A 25893-nucleotide genomic window follows, 5' to 3' on the forward strand; every position below is an offset into this window, starting at 1 on the left:
TCCCACATACCTCACATCAGAGCTCAGAAACACAGCTAAGAAACAGATCTGGAGGCCTCTACTCCAACAACTAGGGAGCAGACCCTGCCCCTGACAGGGCAGTGACAACCACAGAGCAAAGGGGAAGCCCTGCTCAATATCCAGGCAGGCTCTGATCACCACAACAGCAATCAAACTCCTTATCAAGAAGATAATGCCACAAGCCTCTGGACCAACCTCACCCAGCAGGGGGCAGACACCAGCAGCAAGAGGAACTATGATCCTGCAGCCTATGGAAAGGAGACCACAAACACAGTAAGTCAGACAAAATGAGGCAACAGGGAAATATGTTGCAGACAAAGGAGCAAGATAAAAACCTACAAGGACAACTAAATGAAGAGGAGATAAGCAACCTAACTGAAAAAGAATTCGGAGTAATGATAGTAAAGATGATCCAAGATCTTGGAAAAATAATAGAGGCACAGATTGAGAAGGTAAAAGAAATGTTAAACAAAGATCTAGAAGAACTAAAGAACAAATAAAAACAGAGATGAACAATACAATAACTGAAATGAAAAATACACTACAAGGAATCAATAGCAGAATAATTGAGGCAGAAGAACGGATAAGTGACCTGGAAGACAGAATGGTGGAATTCACTTCCACAGGATGGAATAAAGAAAAAAGAATGAAAAAAAAATGAGGGCAGTCTCGGAGACTTCTGGGACAACATGAAATGCACCAACATTCCAATTATAGGGTTCCCAGAAAAAGAAGGAAAAGAGAAAGGGCCTGAGAAAATATATGAAGAGATTATCGTCGAAAACTTCCCTAACATGAAAAGGAAATAGTCACCCAAGTCCAGGAAGTGCAGAGAGTCCCATACAGGATAAACCCAAGGAGGAACATGCTGAGACACATATTAATCAAACTAACAAAAATTAATTACAAAGAAAATTATTAAAAGCAACAAGGGGAAAGCAACAAATAACATATAAGGGATTCCCCATAAGGTTATCAGCTGATTTTTCAGCAGAAACTCTGCAGGCCAGAAGGGAGTGGCATAATATATTTAAAATGACGAAAGGGAAAAACCTACAACCAAGAATACTCTACCCAGTGAGACTCTCATTCAGACACAACAGAGAAATCAAAAGCTTTACAGACAAGCAAAGTAAGAAAATTCAGCACCACCAGAACACCTTTGCAACAAATGCTAAAGGAACTTCTCTAGGCAGGGGGGAAAAAAAGAGGCCACAACTAGAAACAAGAAAATCACTAATGGGAAAGCTCGCTGGTAAAGGCAAACATACAGTAAAGGCACGAAATCATCCATACACAAATATGATATCAAAACCAGCAACTGTGAAAAGAGTACAAATGCAGTAAGTGGGAATTACACTTGAAATTAAGAGACCAGCAACTTAAAACAAGCTTGCATATATATAGACTGCTTTATCAAAATCTCATGGGAACTGCAAACCAAAAAACTTCAGTAGCTACACACATAGAAAATGCAACCCAAACACAACACTAAAGATGGTCATCAAAGCACAAGAGGAGTGAACAAAAGAGGAAGGAAAGAAAAAAGAGCTACAGAAAAAAAACACACACACAAAACAATTAAGAAAGTGGCAAAATGAACTTACATATCAATAAGTACCGTAAATGTAAATGGATTAAATGCTCCAATCAAAAGACACAGACTGACTGAATGGATATAAAAACAAGACACATATAAATGCTGTCTACAAGAGACCCACTTCAGACCTAGGGACACATATAGACTGAAAGTGAGGGGATGGAAAAAGATATTCCATGCAAATGGAAAACAAAAGAAAGCTGGAGTAACAATACTCATATCAGACAAAATAGACTTTAAAAGGACACTACATACTGATCACAGGATCAATCCAAGAAGAAGATATAACAATTATAAATATATATGCAACCAACATAGGAGCACCTCAATATATAAGGCAAATGCTAACAGTCATTTAGTCATTTAGGGGAAATCGACATTAACACAATAAGAGCAGGGGACTTTAACACCTCACTTACACCAATGGACAGATCATCCAAACAGAAAATTAATAAGAAAACACAAGCCTTAAATGACACACTAGACCAGATGGACTTAATTGATATCTATAGGACATTCCATCCAAAAGCAACAGAATACACTTTCTTCTCAAGTGCACATGGAACATCCTTCTGGATAGACCACATCTTGGGACACAAATCAAGCCTTGGTAAATTTAAGAAAATTGAAATCATATCAAGAAACTTTTCCAACAACAACACTAAGAGATTAGAAGTCAATTACAGAAAAAAAACTGTAAAAAACAAAAACATATGGAGGCTAAACAATATGTTACTAAATAACCAATGGATCACTAAAGAAATCAAAGAGGAAATCAAAAAATACCTAGAGACAAATGACAATGAAAACACGAGGACAAAACTTATGGGACGCAGCAAAAGCAGTTCTAAGAGGGAAGTTTATAGCAATACACTCTTACTTCAAGAAACAAGAAAAATCTCAAATAAACAACCTAACCTTACATCTAAAGCAACAAGAGAAAGAAGAACACAGAAAACTCAAAGTTAGTAGAAGGAAAGAAATCATAAAGATCAGAGCAGAAATAAATGAAATAGAGATGAAGAAAACAATAGCAAAGAGCAATCAAACTAAAAACTGGTTATTTGAGAAGATAAACAAAATTGATAAAACTTTGGCCAGACTCATCAAGATACAAGAAGGAGAAGACTCAAATCAATAAAATTAGAAATGAAAAAGGAGAAGTTACAACGTCACCACATAAATACAAAGGATCATAAGAGACTACTACAAGCAACTTTACACCAGTAAAATGGACCACCTAGAAGAAATGGACAAATTCATAGAAAGGTACAACCTTTGAAGACTAAACCAGGAAGAAATAATAAATATGAACAGACTAATCACAAGCACTTAAATTGAAACTGTGATTAAGAAACTTCCAACAAATAAAAGTCCAGGGCCAGATGGCCTTCTCTAAATTCTATCAAACATTTAGAGAAGAGTTAACACTTATCCTTCTGAAACTCTTCCAAAAAACTGCAGAGGGAAGAACACTCCCAAGCTCATTCTATGAGGCCACCATCACCCTTATACCAAAACCAAAGATATCACAAAAAAAGAAAATTACAGGCCAATATCACTGATGAACACAGATGCAAAAATCCTCAAAAAAAATACTAGCAAACTACACATTAGAAGGATCATACACCATGATCAAGTGGGATTTATCCTAGGGATGCAAAGATTCTTCAGTATACGCAAATCAATCAATGTGATACACCACATTAACACACAAAGAATAAAAACCATATGATCATCTCATTAGATGCAGAAAAAGCTTTTGACAGCATTCAATATGCATTTATGATTAAAACGTCTCCAGAAAGTGAGCATAGACGGAACCTACCTGAACATAATAAAGGCCATATACAACAAACCCATAGCAAATATCATTCTCAATGGTGAAAAACTGAAAGTATTTCCCCTAAGATCAGGAACAAGACAAGGATGTCCACTCTCGCCACTATAATTCAACATAGTTCTGGAAGTCCTAGCCATGGCAAGCAGAGAAGAAAAATAAATAAAAGGAATCCAAATTGGAATAGAAGAAGTAAAACTGTCACTCTTTGCAGATGACATGATACTCTACACAGAAAACCCTAAAAATGCTACCAGAAAACTACTAGACCTCATCAATGAATTTGGTAAAGTTGCAGGATACAAAATTAATACACAGAAATGTCTTGCATTCCTATACACTAACAATGAAAGATCAGAAAATCAAGGAAACAATCCCATTTACCATCACATCAAAAAGAATAAAATACCTAGGAATAAACCTGCCTGAGGAAGCAAAAGACCTGTACTCAGAAAAGTATAAGATACTGATGAGGGCTTCCCTGGTGGTGCAGTGGTTGAGAGTCCGCCTGCCGATGCAGGGGACACGGGTTCGTGCCCTGGTCTGGGAAGATCCCACATGCCGTGGAGCAACTAGGCCCATGAGCCACAACTACTGAGCCACGCATCTGGAGCCTGTGCTCCGCAACAAGAGAGGCCACGATAGTGAGAGGCCCGCACACCGCGATGAAGAGTGGCCCCCACTTGCCACAACTAGAGAAAGCCCTCGCACAGAAATGAAGACCCAAAACAGCCAAAAATAAATAAATAAATAAATAAATAAATTTTTTAAAAGCCAAGCATTTGAAACCCTTTAAAAAAAAAAAAAAATGAGGCAGTGGCTGGTGGTCAAGCTTCTCTCCTCTCACTCATGTCAAACTCTTTAACGCAATAATCCCTCCTCAAACCTACCCTCAGACATCCCATGCCTCACCATTAAATAGGTTTAGGTAAAGGAGATGTGCTACAGATGTGATTTAAGCTAAAATAAAAACAACACTGGTAGTAATAGATGGAAATTTTCATTTTTATTGATAAACCATGATTTCCTATTGAATAGATCATGAAGTACAATTAACAACATCACTCTAACATTTAAAATTTAAACATTCAGAATCACCCTGGTTCAATATACAAAGCTTTAGTTTCTGGGAAAATGATGTTTTATTTCAATAGTATCCTTCTTATATGCAAAACAGCTTCTCAAAATAGAAGATTTATGAATAAAATCTTATAAAGCTTCCAGTGTACAAAAAAAATCAACTCTACTGTATCAACTGCACCTTGGTAGAAGTCCAAAACATAAAGGCTTGAAGGACCAGAATAGAGCCACATTCTATTAAATCTATCAAAGACAAATCTTAATGATCTATAAGTGGAACATGGAACTATCGTCTACCACTGATTCAATACCCTGGCAGAAGAGTGGTAAACCGTGGCCTCGTGACAACATGGACAGAATTATTCTTAAGTATGTAGTAACATATATATCAATATCATCCCTATTACAAAGACACACACATACTAATGTGTAAGTGCCCTGTGAAGTGTGAAACTCAGAAATCATCTAGGAAATATCTGTTTTCCTGTATTACAACCACTGAAATGAAACGGCAACATTTTAGTGAATGATGCAATGTGGCACTTTTGATGAGGCACATGAAAACACAACTCAATGGCTAGAAATAGTTTTGAAACAAGCCTACTCACAACCGATATATACTTAATTAAAAATGTATATTTACTGTTTAGTTCCTAAAGAAAGTAGTATAACAGTTCTCTATTCAAAGTAGTGATTAAAAAAAATTGCACCTCAAATTACTCCCAATGCAACTTAGGATATTTAACATTAATACGAATATCATTTGAACAGATGATAGGAAATTTTTAAGTTCTTAAAGGTGCTATGCTTTACTGGAATTTGAAAAAAAAATCAGAATATTCTTCTGTCTAACAGAAGCCTCTACTGAGAGTGCATAAAGTTCTGAGGCTTATCCAAGACTGAGTACACTTACTGTGTCTCAAATTTTAAAAGTGCAAGTAAATGATGCGGCCAAGAAGATGTAATGGCATCTGGACCCATGGGAGCCACTTGAAGAACACCAAATTCAGTACTGTCCTTATGTTAAGGAACCTTGTCAAGGAGGTATTTGCAACATATTTTTATAGAAAACAGTATTAAACTTCCATCAAGCAAATTAGAAAAAGTGAGGCTGTTAAAAAGAAATCCAGATTACATGCTGGAAGGCTAATAAAATGGCTCCTTTAAAGAATGACAAAGAAACATCATAGCTCCAATTTCTTCCAATGTCATAGGACAGCCAGAAATGTTGAATGATATCAAATTGAATTATATCAAAATAATTGAATTGTATATTGCCAGAATATTTATAACTAAATTTAACATAAAAAGAAATTACAGTTAAATACAACTTTTTAAAAAAGTAATTACACCCAGACTCAAAAAAAGTGGGAGCAGGGAGAATTACGCTATGTACAATTCTGAAAATTCCCACGTGTGGAATACAGCATTGCATATATAAGTAACAAACTGTTATATTAACACAATCCTCCACAGATTATAATATAACCAAAATACTAAGCCAAAGATGTTATTGTTAGAATATTTTTAAAAACATAAAGTATAAGGGGACCACACAATAAAAGGAAGCATTTCATTGACCCAGCGTATTTCAATGGGCTTTAACTTCTTTTTTAGAATTATAACTGAAGGCAATAAGATGGTGAAACCACATATAACAGCATTGTTCTGTCCTTGAATTATGTGGCTACTAGTTATTCCCAAAGTTCCGTGTCTGGAATCATTGGCCAGTCAAAACTGGAAGTCACACATGCTGGTGTCTTAATGAGGTTCCCACTCAGTGGAAAAGAAGTGGGGACTTTAAATTAGTTCATAACAGAAAATGAAATTGATGGCATTCTAAAGGAAAAGTTTCAACATCAGCAAACTTAAAGGTAAAAAGAGATTTTTAGTATTATTACTCGTAGCATGTGAAGAAAAGAAGAGTCAATACCGTCAATTATTATTACTATGTGTCCTCCTTTCTCCCTGATGCCTGTGGCTTTTTGGTCCCTTTTAATCCAAGCGCACTGCTGCCACAGAGCCAGCGCTCTGAGAGGCGTGACAGAGGAAGACGCCCGCGTCCCCGATGCCCCACGCACCTCCAGCTGCGCTCTCTCCCCCTTCCTTCTTCTCCTCTTCTTCCTCAATCCCCTCCTCCTCCTCACTTTTAATACATTTATAAGAAAAAGAGATGCATTACAATATGAGTTACAAGGTGAATTTTTAATCTGAAAATCTGAAATAATTCACAAAAACTATTAGAGTTCTAGTTTTTAAATGAGGAAACATGGTTTAAAAAAGCTACAAACATGATTTCAAAAAGCTACAAACTGTCTTCCAATGGCTTTCCATTCTGGTGTTTCCTAAAATACTACACTAGAAGTCCGGTATGAACAGAATATAAGCTACAGAATATAAACTATTTACGGTTAGTCTGAGGCTCTCTGGGCAGCGAGGGGGTATCCTTTGCCAACACGCTCCTCCAACTTCGTTCTAAGATACTTTCATCTCCAAACAAGTCCTAAGCATATAAAAGCCGAAACCCCGCACAGGAAAGCCCAAACCCAAGTGCCTTTTTCAGATCAGATTGTTTCAAAGGTGTAACACAACGAAAAACTTTTCCCCACTTGAAAGTAAATACAAGAAAATTATGTGTTCGATATTTAACTGCTCTCTCTCCATAGACCACTCTCCGAGGATCTATTTTCTACATTTAGGTTTCAAGCTTTAAAAACCTGAATGTTAGTAATTCCTACTTTTGTGTCCAAAATATCCATAAGCATTCCATGAACGTCCACTCCACTGTAATTTAAGTTTACTAAAATAAAAACATTCTTTTTAAAATTTACTTTAAAATATATTATTTGCATATTTTATTTTTGGATTTATTTTTAAACAGTTGAAAATACTGCAATGCAGCTTCTTTGGAGCCCATGACGATTACGTTTCTACATCCCCTTGAGAGAAATGCCGAGTTCAGGAGTGAACTTAAACCAATTTTTAGATTTAGTAAAAGATCTTTAAATTTTTTGGATCTATCTAAAATATTTCAATGTATTTCAGATGAAAAGAAGAAAGGAAGAAGGGAAGGAAAGGCAGGATGAAACAAAGGTGAGAAAAGAGGAAAAACAGGGAAGGGGGAAGAAAGGAATCTTTCCTTAAAATTTCACCCAGATAAATGAATATTATCCTTCCAAATACAGGGTAACCCATGACACAGGTGCTCAAAATTCAAGAATCTTCTATAAGATTCAGAGCGTTAGATGTCACTGGACAGCTGGTGGTCTGACACTCAGACACCTGAATCTAGAAGGTTCCACAGGACCCTGGCCAACACTGTACAGTACTTCAGATCTCTCTGATCCCCGTCAAGCCCCAGCTTCTTTCCCAGACCATGGGGGGGTCCAGTCTGCTACATCTCATATAGGAGTTTGTTGTGCCCCTGGCTTAGCATCCCCCATGACTCACATGTGCCTCCTGGTCTAGGATCTTCTGGTCCAAGTCACGTGAGGCACACGTTGCAATGCCCTCTGACCCCCAGCCTGAACAGAGCCCACATGCGGGGCTGAGGATGCAGAGGAGGGCACCCGGGACCCCTCTGGGCATTTCCCAGCAACCTCAACCTCTGAGCCGCCGGCAGCACAGTGAAGCCGGTCTCTCTCTGCTTCTCTCCAGAGGGAAAAACAGAGGAAGAGTAAGGGCTGGGGTATGTGACTACATCTGGAGTGGAACAACACCATTTCCCTTTAAAAGAAAAAGAATCACCACCTCCATCCTAAAGAAGGAAGTTATACCTGATTAAGAAGGATGTACTGAGACCACTGGGATGGGTGGTGTAGGCGGAGGGTTAGGGTGGATACAGAAGGAACAGAACAAGCTCCTCCCACGGGTCTGTTTCTTCCCAGTTCCCAGGAAATGCATCGTTAATACTACAGCAGACACTGATGTATAACAGTGCTTAAGAACCCAGGCTCATTTCCTCTGGAAAATGAAAAGAATCATCTAAAATAACACATTTATTCTGGAGAAAACAACACCTCCAAAAGAATCCTAAAAGATTTTAAGAGGGAGAAATAAAAGAATACAGCTGCAATAATTCCGATTTTTTGTTCCACACAGAAGTCAGGGGGAGAATTCTATGCAGCTACACATGCAAGGACCAGTTGTACACCCCCATCCCATCCCATAAAAAGAAACACATTGATTTTCAAAATAGAGGCGATATTTGCTTATGAAAACAAGACAATCACATGTGACTTCTGGAAATGAAAGTGTTATGCGGAGTCTTTACAAAAATAAATCACAGCCAACACTGCAAAGAGAACAGAAGCGTGAAGCAGACAAGGAGGGAAGCGTTAGGGTGAGGAAGGGAGGCCGAGGCCTTGCCGTCACAGGGGCCGCAGGTGTGTGCATCCCCACAGAGGTCACAGGAGGACAGCTGTGCTCTGGAGTTGTAGCTTCTCACCGCTTGCCGCCCTGTTCAAAGAAGCAGATGTCGGTTTACATGCCTCCTTTGTTTAGAAACATTTACTTTGCCAAAACTTAAGAGCATTTCAATACACTTTTCTGAGTTTTCCGTTCTTCACATAATTTTATTTTTCTTTACAAGAAACAACTGAAATACTCAAGAGGGGCCCAAACTACCAAGTCCAAGAGAGAAACAATGCTTTAAGTCCAGTTTCTGTACCTCCAGCAGCTGGCCAGCATTAAAAGAGAGAAAAGAGACCACAGCTGCATGCAGCAGTTCAACCGCAACCTGAAACTCTTCCTGGAACAGGAAAGACTGTAAATTGAGGATGTTTTAACCTCCTTGAGAGTTTATTTTGGGGTGACATTTTCTATGCATTCAAGTAAGGCTCTACTCATTGGAACTACTGAAGAGAAATATTTACCATGGACTTCATTTAAAAATGCAAAAGTATGAAGAGAACACTACCTGTGTGATGCCTTGTTTCACTGTTTTAAAACGTTAAGCACATAGTCTCTAAAACTATTCAACTTGGGTAAATTTTATAGTACAAGCTAATATTTTTTTTAAAAACTATATAAAGCACCAATAGCACTACAGTAACCTTACTATAAAGCATAAATGATTTTTATTTTTACAATTTTTAAAAATCGTAAAAAATTTGTAAAAAATACAATTTCTATTTTCAAATTTCTTCACAATTTTTCATTGACCTTTTTAATATTTTAAGTACGTTTTCTAACTCTAGGGTTCTTCAAAGTGGGTTGGTTGGTTTATTCTGATCTTTCCCATGTTTTCATTTTAAATGCACCCCCTCATACATAAGTTGTTTTCCACAAAAAAATCTCAGAGACTGAATCTTTTTTGCTTTTCAAATGTTTAAAATGTTCTCCATACACCTAAGAAGCATCAGTTGGAGAATGTTTCAACAATCATGTAACGAAGTTGGATAACTAGGTACTGTCACTGAGTCTCCACAGTGGATCTTATCCTTCTACCAGAAAAAAAGTGCTGCATCAGTGTGTCCCCAAAATGTCCCACAAGAACTGGGGGTGAACTCCAACAGGAGGCAAAAGATGAGAGGAACTGGCTTGTTGACTTAGAAGGAGAGAGAGCTGGTTGTCTTGCATGAATACTCCACCAAACACTCCCAACCACGAGGACAGGTTCCTCGTACTTTAAAATGTAATTATCTACAACTACCTAGGACATGAAAATGTTCATGATTCTCACGTGTTCTAATGATTCTGAGCCCCAGGAGTGCTTGTTCAGGATGAATGTGATGACAAGTAGAAACATTAGCCTGAAGATCACACACCGACAAAAAGTCACTCTGTGATTGAACAGAGATTCGTCCTGATCAACTTAGATGATCTCCAGACTAGATCTCTACTTTCACACCCTAAATTTCAAACATTTTATAAAGTAAAAAATTACCAGTCAAGTCAAAGAAGCTCAAGTTATTTTCCAAACAGACTATAGTTTTCTTTAAACGATAAAAAAAATCTGTTACAATAAATGAATTTTAGCAAAACAAGACTCCCTCAGTGAAGAAACAGCTAAACCCAACTGAGGCTCGTCCACTGCAGACGCTGTTCATGTTCTCTCCTGAAGAAACCCCGTTTTAAAACCAGAACCCGATAGAGTGGGTGCTTGGAATAGGAGCAGAACCTTGGAAATTGAACATAAATGGACTCTCTGTGTCACTTTTTCTTTATAAAGTTTGTAGCTGGGAGTTAAAAACCTAAAACATTATGAGCAAAAACATCACTCTTTAATATATGCTAAACGCTATCATGTGATTACTTTTTTGTAAATTATCAATTGTCTTCGTTTAAACGTAAAAAACTCACCTTCTGCTCCACCACCTCTTTCACTACCCCAAACAACACCCGCCCCCCACAAAGCCAATCCAGCAGATGACCACTCTGAATGAAGGAATGAATGAGTGAAGGAATGAATGAATGCCTGGTGTAACTCCCAAAGTATCACGAACCCCAGGACGCACTTACTTGGTTCATAGTAATCCACTATGGACACTGAAGCATCTTGTGTATTTGACACTCTAAAGTTTCTCACAGAAGGAATATCAACACAAAACTGGGTTTCATTTACCTTGAAAAATACAAAAGACTTTTAAAGGTGTGGCAAATTATGTGTTCAAGAGAAAGTAAAAGACATTTCTTTCTCTTATCCTTTTATCAAACAGCTATAGAAATGGACATTTAGGGAGCATTTCTACACACCCGGTACTGGGGTAAGCACTTTATAGAAATTACATCATTTATCTTGTAAAACAGTCCTTGCATGATCGGTATTGTGCTTACTTCCATTTTACTGAAATGGATACTGAGAATTAGAGTGGTTAAGTAAGCAGGAGCCCAGAAATGCATGCCCCTGGCCCTGGTGCTTCACCAAAATCCCCCATCTCAGCTTTGCACCCCATCCTGGTTGCTGCTACTGACTCACACCCACCCCCTTCTCTGGAGAATCACCCTCAGCTCACGGGAGTCACCTCATCCAGTAAGTGAAGAAACCTCAGAGTTGGGGGTGTGGCCCACAACCAATAACTGACTGATATGGGCAGAAAAGGCCAGCCTCCTTGCCTCCAGGAAGGACACTTAATGCCAATTTGGCAACTAATACTGGTTAAGGAATCTGAAATTGATAAATTCCTTTACACATTCCATTACATACCAATTAGCAGTAAGTGAAAAGACAAATTATTCAGTCAAAATGTAATGGACACTCAAATTAAAATAACCATGAACAAGAACATCACAGATACAGGACAAACTCCAAACCTAATTACATTATTTTTAAAAAACCTTAAATGTATTTTTCAAACCCCAAATTAGGCCCATGGCTATCAAGCAGTATTTAATATATGAAAATCACTGAACAGCAAAAGAATCTAGAAACTTTGAATTAGTTTTAACAGCTTTTTAACCAAAGTGGTTTTTGAAGTCTTAAAACAAAGAGAACATTAAGGAACTAGGTTTTTAAAAGTAGATTCACTGCGGAAGCAATATAATTGATTCACACTTGGCAAAACTTGAATAAGAAACATACATATTCCCCCCATGTAACATGAAATCCTAAGAACACTTAGAACTCAATTTTGATTCCACATATGAATTTCATATAGATGTCAGAAGAATAAACTTACATGCCAGAAGTTTTGAGACATAACAAGTAGAGTCTTAAATTCCACACTAACCTTTCTCTCACATATTTTATGCACCTTATTCTTGGATCAGTAGCTTTCATACAGTAATGGGAAGAGTACATGAAAATTATATAATAATTTTGTGTAAAGACCAAACCTCTGAGAATATTCTATGATTTAAGCACCTAACTTTTCAATGCAGGAATATTAACCCTTTTGGGATATATTAAAAGCCTTTTTTTATGAAAGCATTTTGAAACATGCAATTAAAGCTTTCATCATCAGCATTTTTTTTTCATCAGCAGCATTTAAACAAATACGTTTAGCAATTCCCTGAAGCAAAGGAGTTCTCCAGTTGACATCTGGACTGCATTTTGGAAATTATATCACAGCAATTTCTATATGTTGAACATCTGGTATGAAATAATAATTTTGTTATCAAGACTTTCATCAGGTTCACCATTAATAGTAATTCTCCTTAAACTAATTTTACAATAATGTCTTTTTAGTGAGGACAACAGATAGTTGCCATGTGAAAGTTGCTCGGGGACACAAAAAGCCAAAATAATGACATAAAGAAAACATTTAAAGTAAAGGTAATTTTGAACACAATAAATAGTGGCTTTGTCAGTGGTTACCAATGTGAAACTTAGGTTTTACTACTTACAGAGTCTAAGTAGAGGTTGAGTTTTCCATGGTCGTGTTCTACTTTTTTCACGGTCTCACTCAGGGAAATGGCATCTGAGGACACGGTAAAACCACTGAGGAGGTTAATTTCCATAAGGGCCATGCCACTTCTAGCTGGGCCCAGAAACCTAAATCAAAGAGGAGAGGGTAGAAGAGAACCCTTTAGGAAAAACCTAAAGCTGTTGGCAAATTATCTTCATATAAATATTAAAACTGCCAAGTATTATTCCAAATATTTACTGTTTCATTGAAATAAAAAATTACTACAGAAAACTGTAAAAAGGTAATCCTTTCCTTACAGGTCTGAAATTCTTATAACTTTCAACCACATGAGGAATAGAACAACGGGTCCATTTGTCAGTCAGCATGAAATGCCTGCAATGCAGCAGACTTGGGCCCCTGGGTTTAAGGAAGGCAAACTTTGCCCCTTTGGTGGGCAAATCTGTTTTCTAGTGGCTGATACCAAACGACATTGCATTTTTCATTTTCCCAAAAGTTGATGGCACTAAGCTCTCCAACACAAAGCTAGGAACCGAAAAAGAGGCACCACTTGACCACTTAGCAGGAGACAGCGGCCAAGTCATCCACAACCTTTTCTTCATCTGGTTTTAGAAAAAAGAAGACCAGTAGGCAAGGTCCTTCCCTTTCTTCTCCCACATACTTGGAGCACATTTTGTGTTTTCTTTAGCCACCTTGGGAGAATGACAAGCCTCAGAAAGCTTTATTACACTTGCGTGTAGAAAATTTTGCTTTTTAAAGCAGCAAACTGATGCCTGCCAAACGTGATTGAAAAGCCACACAATATAAGTGCTGACTGCAGTGGGCTCGGTGATCCCAGGCAGCTGAAATCATCTGCTGGTGAGGCACTCAGCCAGAAGAGATGCTATTGAAAACCAATACGGGCATTAAAACTAGAGGGTTTTAGAGATGAGAAAAACAGCCAACCTGCTTAGATACGATGACTTCAGTGCATCATCAGAAGTGCTTTGGTTGACCTGGTCTTTCCACCAGCCAGGGGCAGAATTTGTTAAATTACCATGCCACAGAGAAACCTTTTCTGAGGTGAGTAAGGGCTTGGACCCTACTGATGAGAATAAAGTGCCTGAAACACCAGCTATTCTTTTTATAAAGTGCCACTGAAATAATTCATTTAAAATGTATTTTGTATTTCATAGCAGATTTTTCTCAGAAAACTAGTAGCAACATCTAAATCCTTTTTATAAAGCCCCCAACCCTGACATTAAAACACTTCCCGGGCTTCCCTGGTGGCGCAGTGGTTGAGGGCGCCTGCCAATGCAGGGGGCGCGGGTTAGTGCCCCGGTCTGGGAGGATCCCACATGCCGTGGAGCGGCTGGGCCCGTGAGCCATGGCCACTGAGCCTGCGTGTCTGGAGCCTGTGCTCCGCAACGGGAGAGGCCACTACAGTGAGAGGCCCGCGTATCGCAAAAAAACACAAAACAAACAAACAAACAAACAAAAAACACTTCCCTTCTCCAGGTCCTTCAAAAAAAGAAAGAAAGAAAAAGATATAGATATCCTCTACCTAGCAAAGTCTATTGCCTGTCTGATTTCCTGATGCTGGATTAAGATTTGGAATCCTGCATCTTTACAGGAGCCCCTATAAACAGTGAAACCCCATTATGGTCTGAACCTCAGTTTCACCTCATGTTCCTCCTCTGTGTCTTTTTTTTTTTTTTTTTTTTTTTTTTTAAGTTTATTTATTTATTTTTTTAATTAGTTTCTGCTTTATAACAAAGTGAATCAGTCATACATATACATCTGTTCCCACATCCCTTCCCTCATGCATCTCCCTCCCTCCCACCCTCCCCATCCCACCCCTCCAGGCGGTCACAAAGCACCGAGCTGATCTCCCTGTGCTCTGCGGCTGCTTCCCACTATCTATCTACCTTACGTTTGGTAGTGTATACACGTCCATGCCTCTCTTTCGCCTTGTCACAGCCCACCCTTCCCCCTCCCCATATCCTCAAGTCCATTCTCAAGTAGGTCTGCGTCTTCATTCCCGTTTTGCCCCTAGGTTCTTCATGACATTTTTTTTTTAAATTCCGTATATATGTGTTAGCATACGGTATTTGTCTTTCTCTTTCTGACTAACTTCACTCTGTATGACAGACTCTAGGTCTATCCACCTCATTACAAATAGCTCAGTTTCGTTTCTTTTTATGGCTGAGTAATATTCCATTGTATATATGTGCCACATCTTCTTTATCCATTCATCCGATGATGGACACTTAGGTTGTTTCCAGCTCCGGGCTATTGTGAATAGAGCTGCAATGAACATTTTGGTACATGTCTCTTTTTGAATTATGGTTTTCTCAGGGTATATGCCCAGTAGTGGGATTGCTGGGTCATATGGTAGTTCTATTTGTAGTTTTTTAAGGAACCTCCATACCGTTCTCCATAGTGGCTGTACCAATTCACATTCCCACCAGCAGTGCAAGAGTGTTCCCTTTTCTCCACACCCTCTCCAGCATTTATTGTTTCTAGATTTCTTTTTTTTTTTTTAATTAGTTTCTGCTTTATAACAAAGTGAATCAGTCATACATATACATCTGTTCCCACATCCCTTCCCTCATGCATCTCCCTCCCTCCCACCCTCCCCATCCCACTCCTCTGTGTCTTTACCTGACCTCCCTAAGAGGTAAAATCCTTCTCATTGCTCCATAAAGCTATTCTTCTTTGCCCTTTTCAAAAGTAGAATTTTAGACTTGCTATAAGCAGCTCTTTGCAGGAAACCACCCTCATGAGGAAACCCCTTGTCCTGTCACATTAGCAAAGCTATACTGTAACTAACCTAAACCAGGCGCCCTCGTGCTCTTCTCATCTCCAGCCCAAGCACACCTTTCAAATCTTCTGATCACACAATACCTTGCCTAACCTGTTGGTTCTTCCTGTAGATCAAAAAAGTAGAAATGGGCTTCCCTGGTGGTGCAGTGGTTGAGAGTCCGCCTGCCGATGCAGGGGACGCGGGTTCGTGCCCCGGTCCGGGAAGATCCCACGTGCCACAGAGCGGCTGGGCCCGTGAGCCATGGCCGATGAGCCTGCACGTCTGGAGCCTGTGCTCCACAACGGGAGAGGCCACAACAGTGAGAGGCCCACATACCGCAAAAAAAAAAAAAAAAAAAAAAAAGTAGAAATGAAGAATAAGTAATTAACAGATGACCAGATCTCTTCCCCAGCTTCCCCTTTAGGAATCTTATGCACAAACTGTGTGAACAAGATGACATCTAAAGAAAGATCACAAGAAGACCACAAGCCTGCAAACAGGGGCGGGGTGGGGGGAATGGCAATGGCTCTGACCCCCCATCTCAATGACTAACTGAGATTACTCCCTCTTTTCCCTTTAAAAACTGTCACAGCTGGACTGAATCTTCAGAGTTGATCTCAGGACATGAGTTCACCTTCTCCCCAGATTGCCGGCTTTTCTGATTAAAGCATCTTTCCTTTCTACCAACAACTGCCTCTCGGTTATTGACTTTCGAGCGGCAAGCAGCCAGACCTCAGTTCGGTAACATTGTTTTCAGGATTTATTTTTATGAATTTCTGTCTCCTCTTCCAAATAGTAAGTTCTGTGAAGACAAGGCTGTGTCTTTTTGACTAACCATTATATTCCAAATCCTGACACTGTGCCTGGCACATAATGGAGACTAAACCCATGTTTCCTGAGCGAATGAATGATGGAAGGAGTAAATGAGAAAAGCAGGGATAATAATAGCACTTACTTTATAGAGTAATTCTAAGGATTAAATGAGACACGTGGGTAAGTCATTGATACAATGCCTGGCATGTAAGTTTGTGATAAATGTAGGTAGTTGTTGTTTAAATAATAATAACTTGATGTTGTTTTTCTGGAACAGAGCCCAGTTGTAATCTTAGTAAAGTAAAATGGGAGTCCTACTTTCTTCTCAGCTGAAAAGGAAGCTACTGCAGAGATTTTGATATCCCCAAGCTGCTGGTTCAAAATGCCCTAACAGGTGAGGAAAGGGGCAAACACATTGACAATTTATACCAAAATCAGGAACAGGAAGGCCCTGGGACTTCCCTGGTGGTCCAGCGGGTAAGACTCCACACACTCCCAATGCAGGGGGCCCAGGTTCAATCCCTGGTCAGGGAACTAGATCCCACATGCATGCCACGACTAAGAAAGAGTCTGCATGCCGCAACTAAGAAGTTCACACGCTGCAACCAAGAAGTCCGCATGCTACAATTAAGACCCGGCGTGGCCAAAATAAATAAATAAATAATATTTTTAAAAATACTTTCAAAAAAACAAAAGGAACAAGAAGGCCCAAGATAGTAGGGATGGTAGCAGTAATGGAGGAGACTGGGTTCAGGCAATGGCTAAGAAGGTTGACCATCTGGAGAAACACCTACAGATGACCTTGAGAGGATGTGGCAGCTCAGGGCCACATCAGTGACCTCCAGCCCAACAACAGCCCAAGGTCAACCAGATGCTATGGGATATTTAAAAAGGGCAGGCAGAAGCTTCTCAATATCACTGCATCTTGCAGTAACACCCAGCTGAACACCAAATCATGCAGAGCTAAGAGGGGAGATTGACAAGGAAGAAATTTTAGTCTCTTGATTAATGAACTTTCTGAAGGACTTGCTCTCAAACTTATGTGTGCATTAGAATAAGCAAGAAAGCTGAAGGCGGCTTCACAGACCCTGAATCTATGAAGTCAGTAGTCTTGAAACGGATACCTTTTTCTTATGACTTAACAAGATCCTCAGATGCTCTGGACACAGAGCACATTTAATAGTCACCTTATTAAGTACTCCCAGAAGCTGTTAAGTGCCTAATTATCCAATGCAAGGATCTTCTAAACTGGAATATTTTCACTGTGTCTAAAAAAATACTATGCTCTTCATTGAACTTGCACACTCTTATGAAGTTTTGAGTTAAGTGCACAAAACTAAAGGTTAAATATGAACCTGGAATAATTACTTAACAGAAAAATGACCAACAAAAAGAAATAATCAATTTTGGAGTATTAAACATGATTCGTTAAAGTTTTTATAAATTAAACCTGAGTTTTATTAAACTTTTATATTCAAACTTGTTATAAATACAAGGAAAACTTGTAAATAATTTAAGCATGTTGAGAAATGCTCAAATACAATTAGCAGTATTTCTAGTTTGTAATCTGAAGTGTAATGCGTAACTGAAATCTTTGTTAAATGTAACTCCTTATATTGATATAGTTCAATAACTATACAGAGTTATATTGAATATAATTAAATATATAAACAACCATAGATATTTAATTAAATCTTCAAATCTATTCTTTTAAGGAGAAGGAGAAAAAGGAGGGACTTAGATACCAACCTTGTGCACACATTCAAATTCAAGTGATTGATATCATCTTTATCCTCTTTTACAGCAATGTCTAAATCAAAGGCTTCTTGATCTTGGATAGACCTTCGGATTATGGAAGATCTGGAATCTTTCACATTATAAATAACATTAAGCTGTAATAAATAACAAATAAGCATAAATAATAAGTTACTAGCAATAAATTGCCTTCATTATGTATCCTAAATATTAGGTAATGATTCTCTTTGGGATAAACCCAACTAGATTGGTAATCTTCAACCTAAAAAAAAAATTAGTTTTACTAGCTAACGAAGTATCATTAACAAAAATAATTATAAAAGTTTATAAACAATGATGTTTAAAATTGAGAAAATTGTTAGGTAATATTCCAAGTATCAGAGACCATCGTGGACAATATTCATGTGTATTTTTTTTTCAAATAATGTAAAACACTCCCTTGAGGGAAAAAGTTAAACTATTGCCAAGTTTCCTGAAAGCCTCCACTAATTTCTAAGCTCTGCTGCCCAACTGGAGTTACTTTTCACAAACTGGAACTATCAGTAAGATAAATCAAAAGGTTTTCACCCAAGAGCCTTGGTGGGACAAAAACCTATTCAACTGCTAAGGCTTCTTTTTCGATCACACAATGTTTTTCAAAGAGGATGAAATAAATGATGGATTTCCAGTCAACTGGGTCTTTTTCAGCATATACTCTGTGCCCACCACCAACGTGAATGGCGCTGCGGGGACCCTGAGGAGGCATGAGGACCAGTGTTTTCCTCAAAGGGACCCTAAGATCAGAAGCTTGGGAATGTCCTCTAAATTTCCTAGGCCTGCCTCATGTCAAGCTGAATCGGGATCTATTTAAATTCTTCACCCCTTCCGCTTTTTTTGATACTAAGGTTCATAAACCTTACTATTATTATGTAATATTGTATTTTCTTTTGCTAATACTTAAATCACACACACACACACACACACACACACACGCACATGCCCCTCCGACCTAAACGTGTAGTATCCACTGTGGATTTACATACTTAAAAAAAAAATCCTCTCTCTAAGCCTTCATCTTTCAAATCATCTTTCAAACCTAAGAGTTCCAACTTTTTATTCTGCCACACCTACATCATATAATCCTTCCTCCCCTTGATCATTCTGGAATATCTCAGTCTGGACATTCTCCAACTTTTTCTTAAACTACAATTAAAAGTGTAGAGTGTTCTTGAAGCAGTTGAAGAATGGTTCCATCAATTGGAGAGATAGTCTCCGTGATTTTCATTACTCCCTTTCCCATGGCACGCATTTCCCTTTAGAGACCAATCTCATCACAGAACAAACACGACTACTAGATTTGTCCCCTGGGTCATAATTAATATTCATCTATAACTAAGTGTTAGCATTTATATTTGGTCCACAATAGAGCTCAACTGCTCACTCAGAGAACGTCAAGAAATCTTGCAGTTTATTTCCAACAGCTTTGCTTTTTATCATTTACTGCAAACCTGAGAGTTTTCCTTGCCCTCCTTTTTCCAGAGCACTTACAAAAATATCAACTAAAGGAAATGTCAATACCTATTTCTGGGTGACCAGCTTTTTTGCAATTTTTCCTCCATTACAAGAAGTACCTATTGGTCCCTACGTTTCATTTTCTGCATGTGGATGCAACATAAGACAGGTGAACATTCTGACCACTAGGTACCATATTTACTTCTGTGTCCTTCAAATCTCAAATAAAAATCATCTGACTTCAGTAATTTATCTACATTTGGTTTATCAAGAATGAGTTCCAACCAATTTGGTGGTTTAAGTACATAAAATTTTTTAATCGTATCTAAAATATCTTATGTATTTACTTTTAGATTCACTCTTCACATGAAAAGACAGCTTGAGAGTGAGAATTTTCACATGGTCTTTGTTAGTAAAGACCAATACAAAGGGACTTCCCTGGCGGTCCAGTAGTTAAGGCTTTGCCTTCCAATGCAGGGGGTGCGGGTTTGATCCCTGGTTGGCGAGTTAAGATCCCACATGCCTCATGGTTAAAAAACCAAAACATAAAATAGAAGCAATATTGTAACAAATTCAACAAAGATTTTATTAAAAAAAATACAAATTATTCACTCTTTTCTCTTTCTAACCTTTTCATTGAATACTGTTCTTTTTAACTGTGATTTTTCCTTGATTTTAAAAAACATTTACTGTGTTTTGAGTATCGTACAAAATAATCTTCACATTATTTCTAAGTTTCCAAATTATACCTGACCATGTGCCCTTCACATTGTGCCTTAGAAAGTACATCTGTTCTCTCAACTAGAATAGCTGTACTGGTTTTTGAAAAAGTACTTTTTCTCTATAATAGCCTTTTTTTTTAACTTTCTCAGTAAATCTTTCAGGGTTTGTTTGGTTTGTTTTTTCTAACCAAGCACATAATCTTTTTTAGTACTATCACATATTATTTTGCATCCCAATAACATGGTTTTAGGTCCCCATGATTTTCATGTATTATTAAGCATAATAACTTCCATTCAGTATTTTACATACTACTTCCATTTTACTGTATCCCAGTTACACCATAGAGGGTAGATTTCTTTAGCTTTTCTTCCTAGAGCACTGAACATATCATGCTCTAATTGTTTTTATTTACTATAATATACAATTTTACAGCAAAGGGACACATTTCCTATCTTCAAGTCAATTACTTATCATACCATGTTGACCTTTATATTGTTAAATGAATATTAAGAAATGGTAAGTAAAATGCTATATGGTTATCAAGTCACAGTAGAAACTCTACCCAGCATTACAATTTCTAAGCTGTATTTTTACCAAAAAAAGGTGGGAGTTCCCAACAATTCCCATGAATCATATTGGAGGATTTTAATCCTTACTTCAAAAAGCATATAATACTCAAGAAATATTATCAAACTATAGATTATCAAACTATATAGTTGCTGTCTACTCACTAGCTAGTAACATCTCCAACACTTTTTGTTAAAGATAGTGATTTATTTTGCCTAAGTCACAGAAATAAATCATTAAGAATTTTATATCATCTAAGTTAAAGATTTAGCAGTGCCCCAAACCAAAGAATTAGTAGAGCAAGTCCTATTTAACAAAACAAAAATAAACATTATCACATACCTGACAAATAGCAAATCCAAAACCGCTTGCAGAAATATTAACTACAGTTGGCTGTACCACAGCAAGCTGAATAAAGGTGGAAAAAGGTGAATAAGGCTAATTGTCCATATCTAGGTCCTTCCAACCAGCCCAAGAGATCACCGTTATTCCTCACTGGGAGTGTAAGCTGTGTGCGCTCTAAAGTCCTAAGAACTTTACACGCCTCACATGTCAAAAGTTATGGGTCAACCAGATAAGGGGGGTGAAGGCAGAGGAAGTGCACATTAGTGCTGTGGACAGGTCTGCCCTTCTGTAGGGGCTGAAGCATGAAAGACAAGAAATGGAAGTCATCCCTCCCTCCTCAAGTCTCCCTCAGCATCTAAGTCGCTGGCCTTCCTGAGAACACAATGGCACCCCATCACTGACTGGGACCAACACTACTCCTTTTTCCTTTGCCATCACCCCTCTCCCTCAGGTTCTAGCCTTAAAGTTACCGCTTTCACCCATTACCCCCAACTTCCTACAAGGTTAACCAAGGGAAGAAAGTTACGGTCTAGCATAGCCCTTTATTCCATTTTAAAGAAAGAGTTCTACTACTGGTTCTATCAATTCACCTAAGAGGACATGTGGTGCAGCCTAAAGGAACATGGTCTTCAAAATCATGGGTTCAAATCCTAGCTCTACTGTTACTAGCACCATGATCTTGGGAGAGTTAGCTAAACTCTCTTAGCCTCAGTTTTATAATATGTACAGTGGGGATAAAGGTACTTGGTCTGAGAAGTAAATGCAATAGCACATGTAAAGAAATCTGGCACAGGGCCTGCAAAGAATAGGAGCTCAACGGGTATTCATTCCTCTCCCCGTAAGACAGGGCCCATGTTTTCTCCTTTTCCAAATCTGTCCAAAGTTCTCAACCCCTCCTCCCTTCCCCAGCTCGGCAAATTCAACTAAAGGAGGGTACTCCTTCCTGCCAGCACAGAGCTCTGGGAACAAATCTTTGCTGAAGTCAACAGAAAGGAAATAGAGCAGTACTCCAGCAGAAGGAATCATCTACACAGACATTCGGAGAGGCACGCCCTTGTCCACACCTCAGCTGTCTGGAGGAGAAAGCGGTTCTGTGTGCTAATCACAAACTTCACAGGACTCGGTGAACTGGACCCCACCATGGTCACTTGGATATTTGTCTCCTCTGTGTTCATTACGGCTGCAAACTCAGACAGGGCCTTCAAGGCCACAATGGTGTCCTGTTGGGAAAAGAAAAAGATGTGTGCACATAAGGCTATATTAGAGCCGCCAAAGAGTAAATTTCAGTCATGTTTAGGATACCACTGCACACTCATCCACCTTCCTTGGGAGTGGATCTCTCCTCGATTCACCTTTGAATCTGCTTGACCTGGAGTCTAGGGAAGACTCAGAAAACATCCGCTGACTAGAACTGAGCTCCTATTGTACCGGGTACCAGAGATGACAAATGGCTAGTGAGACAGGGAACTAATTTATCCCATATGGGTATCAGATACGATGTTTATATCAAAGATGATAAAAAATTAAAATTAGTAACTTAAACCTTTGATTTAAGTTACTAAACTTTTTAACTGTCATGTAATTTTATGAAGTCATAAAATAAAGCAACCACATATATATATAGAGAGAGAGATTTAATTTTATAAATAGCTTTACATATATATATATAATTATTTTTACAAAGAAATTTAAAGTGATCATCACTCACCTGGGTAGATGCAAAACCTCCCAAGCTATTTCTCTGCCTGCTTAGCCACCTCATAATCGGGATTCCCTCAGAAATCTGATGCTGCAGGAAGTGTGAGAGCAGTGCATAGGCTGCAACTTCAATATCCAGGGAGCTTGGTTGCCAGGATTCAGAAAGTCTGGACACTGATGACACCCAGAATTGCATGCCTCCTGCGGGAGAAAAGTAGTAATGGTCTGGCTGAATACAGAAAAATTACACTTGATACCATTAAACATTCCTACACTGGTCCAAGTTCTCCTTGAGTAGCATAAAAGTATACATATTTCTATACATGTGTATATTGATACCAAGCAAATATATGTATATTCACACACACACACACACACACACACACACGTACTTACATGTCACTTCTTAAACTATTAAAACTTATAAAATTTCATCTTTGTCCTTTTACTTATATTTGAGGACATTTTGATAAAAATATTTTCCCAAGAGAAATTCCACATGTTTGGCTCACGACCAAAAAGCTATAAATTATTATTTTTTTAAACCATACTCTTCCAGACCATCCCAAAATATATTAGGACACATGGGAAAGAACCCTGTTCTGGGAATCTGCCCTTAACCAGCCCTAATGGGAAAGACTCCTTTTTTCATTATCTGAAAGTTGGTGTTATAAGTTCAAAATCCAAGACCCCAAGAAAAAATGAGGGACCCTGGCCAGCCTAACAACCTTCCTAGAGATATTCCTGCTAGCCCCCAGATGAACATGCTACGTGGTACCCCCTCCCCATTCTCTCAAATATACTTTTTTTTTTTTTTTTTTGCGGTACGCGGGCCTCTCACTGCTGTGGCCTCTCCCGTTGCGGAGCACAGGCTCTGGACGTGCAGGCTCAGCGGCCATGGCTCACGGGCCCAGCCGCTCTGCAGCACGTGGGATCTTCCCGGACCGGGGCACGAACCCGTGTCCCCTGCATCGGCAGGCGGACTCTCAACCACTGCGCCACCAGGGAAGTCCTCAAATATTACTATTTAGATGATGACTACACCTCAGTGGAATGTGAAATAACTACCACCTAGCCAAGCAGAGAAGCAGAAATGTCAAGGACTACTTCAGCCTCGATGCAGTCACCTTCTAGTCCCCAGCACTGCAACAGGTAAGAAGGATGTACTCTAACTTACTGCTAATAATAACACACTATGTTTTACAGTCTCAGAAGTCTCTAAGCACCTTCCATGATTACCCCTTCTTGAATTAACAGAGCTTTAAATAAACTGACATGACCTAAAACTCTTTCTGCCCACCCAGCCCCTCTGCCACACAGAGGCCATTTGGAAAGTAATAACACCTGTACTTTTTGTCCTGTTGTAGCCCCTAAGCAGCTGTATGACTAAAAAGTCATACAGCTCACTAACAGCATTTTTTGACATTTGCATTTCTGTTAGCGTTTTAATTCACATTTTCGAACACCTGCCACGTGGTAAGCCCTGCACATTATCTCATTTAATCCTCACAGCAACCCTAAAGCAGGTGTTACTCTCATTTTACAGACAGGGAAACTAAAGCTCCTAAAGGTAAGTAACAGAACCAGAATTTGAGCCCAAGTCTCTCCAAAGACCAAGGCCTTAATGAGCACTCAAGGCCACCAAGCCAGAAATGGCATCAGATGATTCAAAGGGTAACTGACACATGGCAGAACATATCTAAAAGAAGGAAAAACCCAAGGCCCCAAGTTCTCTAGAAAACTCTTGGGGAGAGTAGCAGCAGGATGGCCATGTCAACCCTTTCTGATCTTACTTGCATCTCATTTTCATCCCATTCAGAAGATATAAATGTAATCAACTTCGCACCTGGTATACAGAACTTTCTCACATCATTTACACATTTCATAATGCAGAACGGGTTGCACACATTACCGTCTTGTTCTGCTCTCCAAGTCAGCATATTCAAAGCGTCCTTGGCTTTAGGGCTTCTCACAGATGACAGCGCATAAGTTACAAGAGCCAGGGTGTAATTGTCTGAAATTCCTCTATCGAATTCAGACTCCAAAAAGTTGATAGACTCCTGCACATCACTATTAGGCTGGAAAGAAAAAATGTATATTTTACTATTCAAAATAATCTGTCACCAACATATTTAAATAAAAAGTATTTTCAAACATTCATTCAAAAACAATTTCAGTGTCTATTAAGCACCTGACTTTGTCCTAGGCAATGGAAATCACCCCTGATCACTGACATTTAATGATCTGCCATGTATTTTAAAAATAACATTGCTTTTCAGGTTCTACAAGCAAATAGGCACCATTCCGTAGAGGGAATAAAAAAATAAGAAGTGGAGCTTTTGCTAATGTTTCTCCCATTGTCTAGCACGAACTAAGATGAGGGCATACAATATAGCCTGAGAAAGATACCTCTCTTATATGACCTCAGGTGTTGAAGCTCTAAATTGAGGGGAAACTATATATTCTCAGCTTTTGGAATGTGGCCACAAATGCAAAGCAAAAGACTACTCAAATTCGAGACTTCAAATGTGATGGAATATTGCAAAATCCTTTAAGTTTCCAGACATGTATTTGACCCATCAAGACCTACCTTTCTTGTGATTTTTCACCCATTATTTATTAAAGATTAAATACCTGATACTTTTTATATCCCAGGAGAGAAGTCACAATATAAGCCGTAAGGGTTACTGGACTTTTATTGCCACCTTGAAGCTCGCTGTGGATCACTCTTCCTGGCTCCCAAAATTCACCATTGGATTTTTGATGTCCTTTGAGCCAAGTATATGCTCTGTGTAACACATTCTCATCAATATCTATGTAAGGATCAGCTTCAAGGAAACATCTTAAAACAAAAGCTGACAACCTTGGT

The 25893-nt window shown here is 38.7% G+C and overlaps 1 protein-coding gene across 1 annotated transcript in view; it reads right to left on the reverse strand.

The window, feature by feature from the left end:
• Positions 1-4445: 4445 nt before the first annotated feature.
• The window catches only part of CD109 (CD109 molecule), a 143304-nt gene continuing 121856 nt past the window's right edge, over positions 4446-25893 (reverse strand). The window contains exons 25-33 of the mRNA XM_081250511.1: positions 25659-25887; positions 24937-25102; positions 23035-23225; positions 22391-22546; positions 21324-21389; positions 18195-18337; positions 12828-12975; positions 11004-11106; positions 4446-8999 (exon numbers count right to left, since the gene is read on the reverse strand). Of these exons, the coding sequence (XP_081106637.1) occupies positions 8824-8999; positions 11004-11106; positions 12828-12975; positions 18195-18337; positions 21324-21389; positions 22391-22546; positions 23035-23225; positions 24937-25102; positions 25659-25887 (1378 nt within the window). The 3' untranslated portion in view covers positions 4446-8823. The remainder of the gene's footprint in view (positions 9000-11003; positions 11107-12827; positions 12976-18194; positions 18338-21323; positions 21390-22390; positions 22547-23034; positions 23226-24936; positions 25103-25658; positions 25888-25893) is intronic.

This window comes from Mesoplodon bidens (assembly GCF_964165515.1).
Source record: "Mesoplodon bidens genome assembly, chromosome: 12".
In the NCBI taxonomy this organism is placed as follows: Eukaryota; Metazoa; Chordata; class Mammalia; order Artiodactyla; family Ziphiidae; genus Mesoplodon; species Mesoplodon bidens.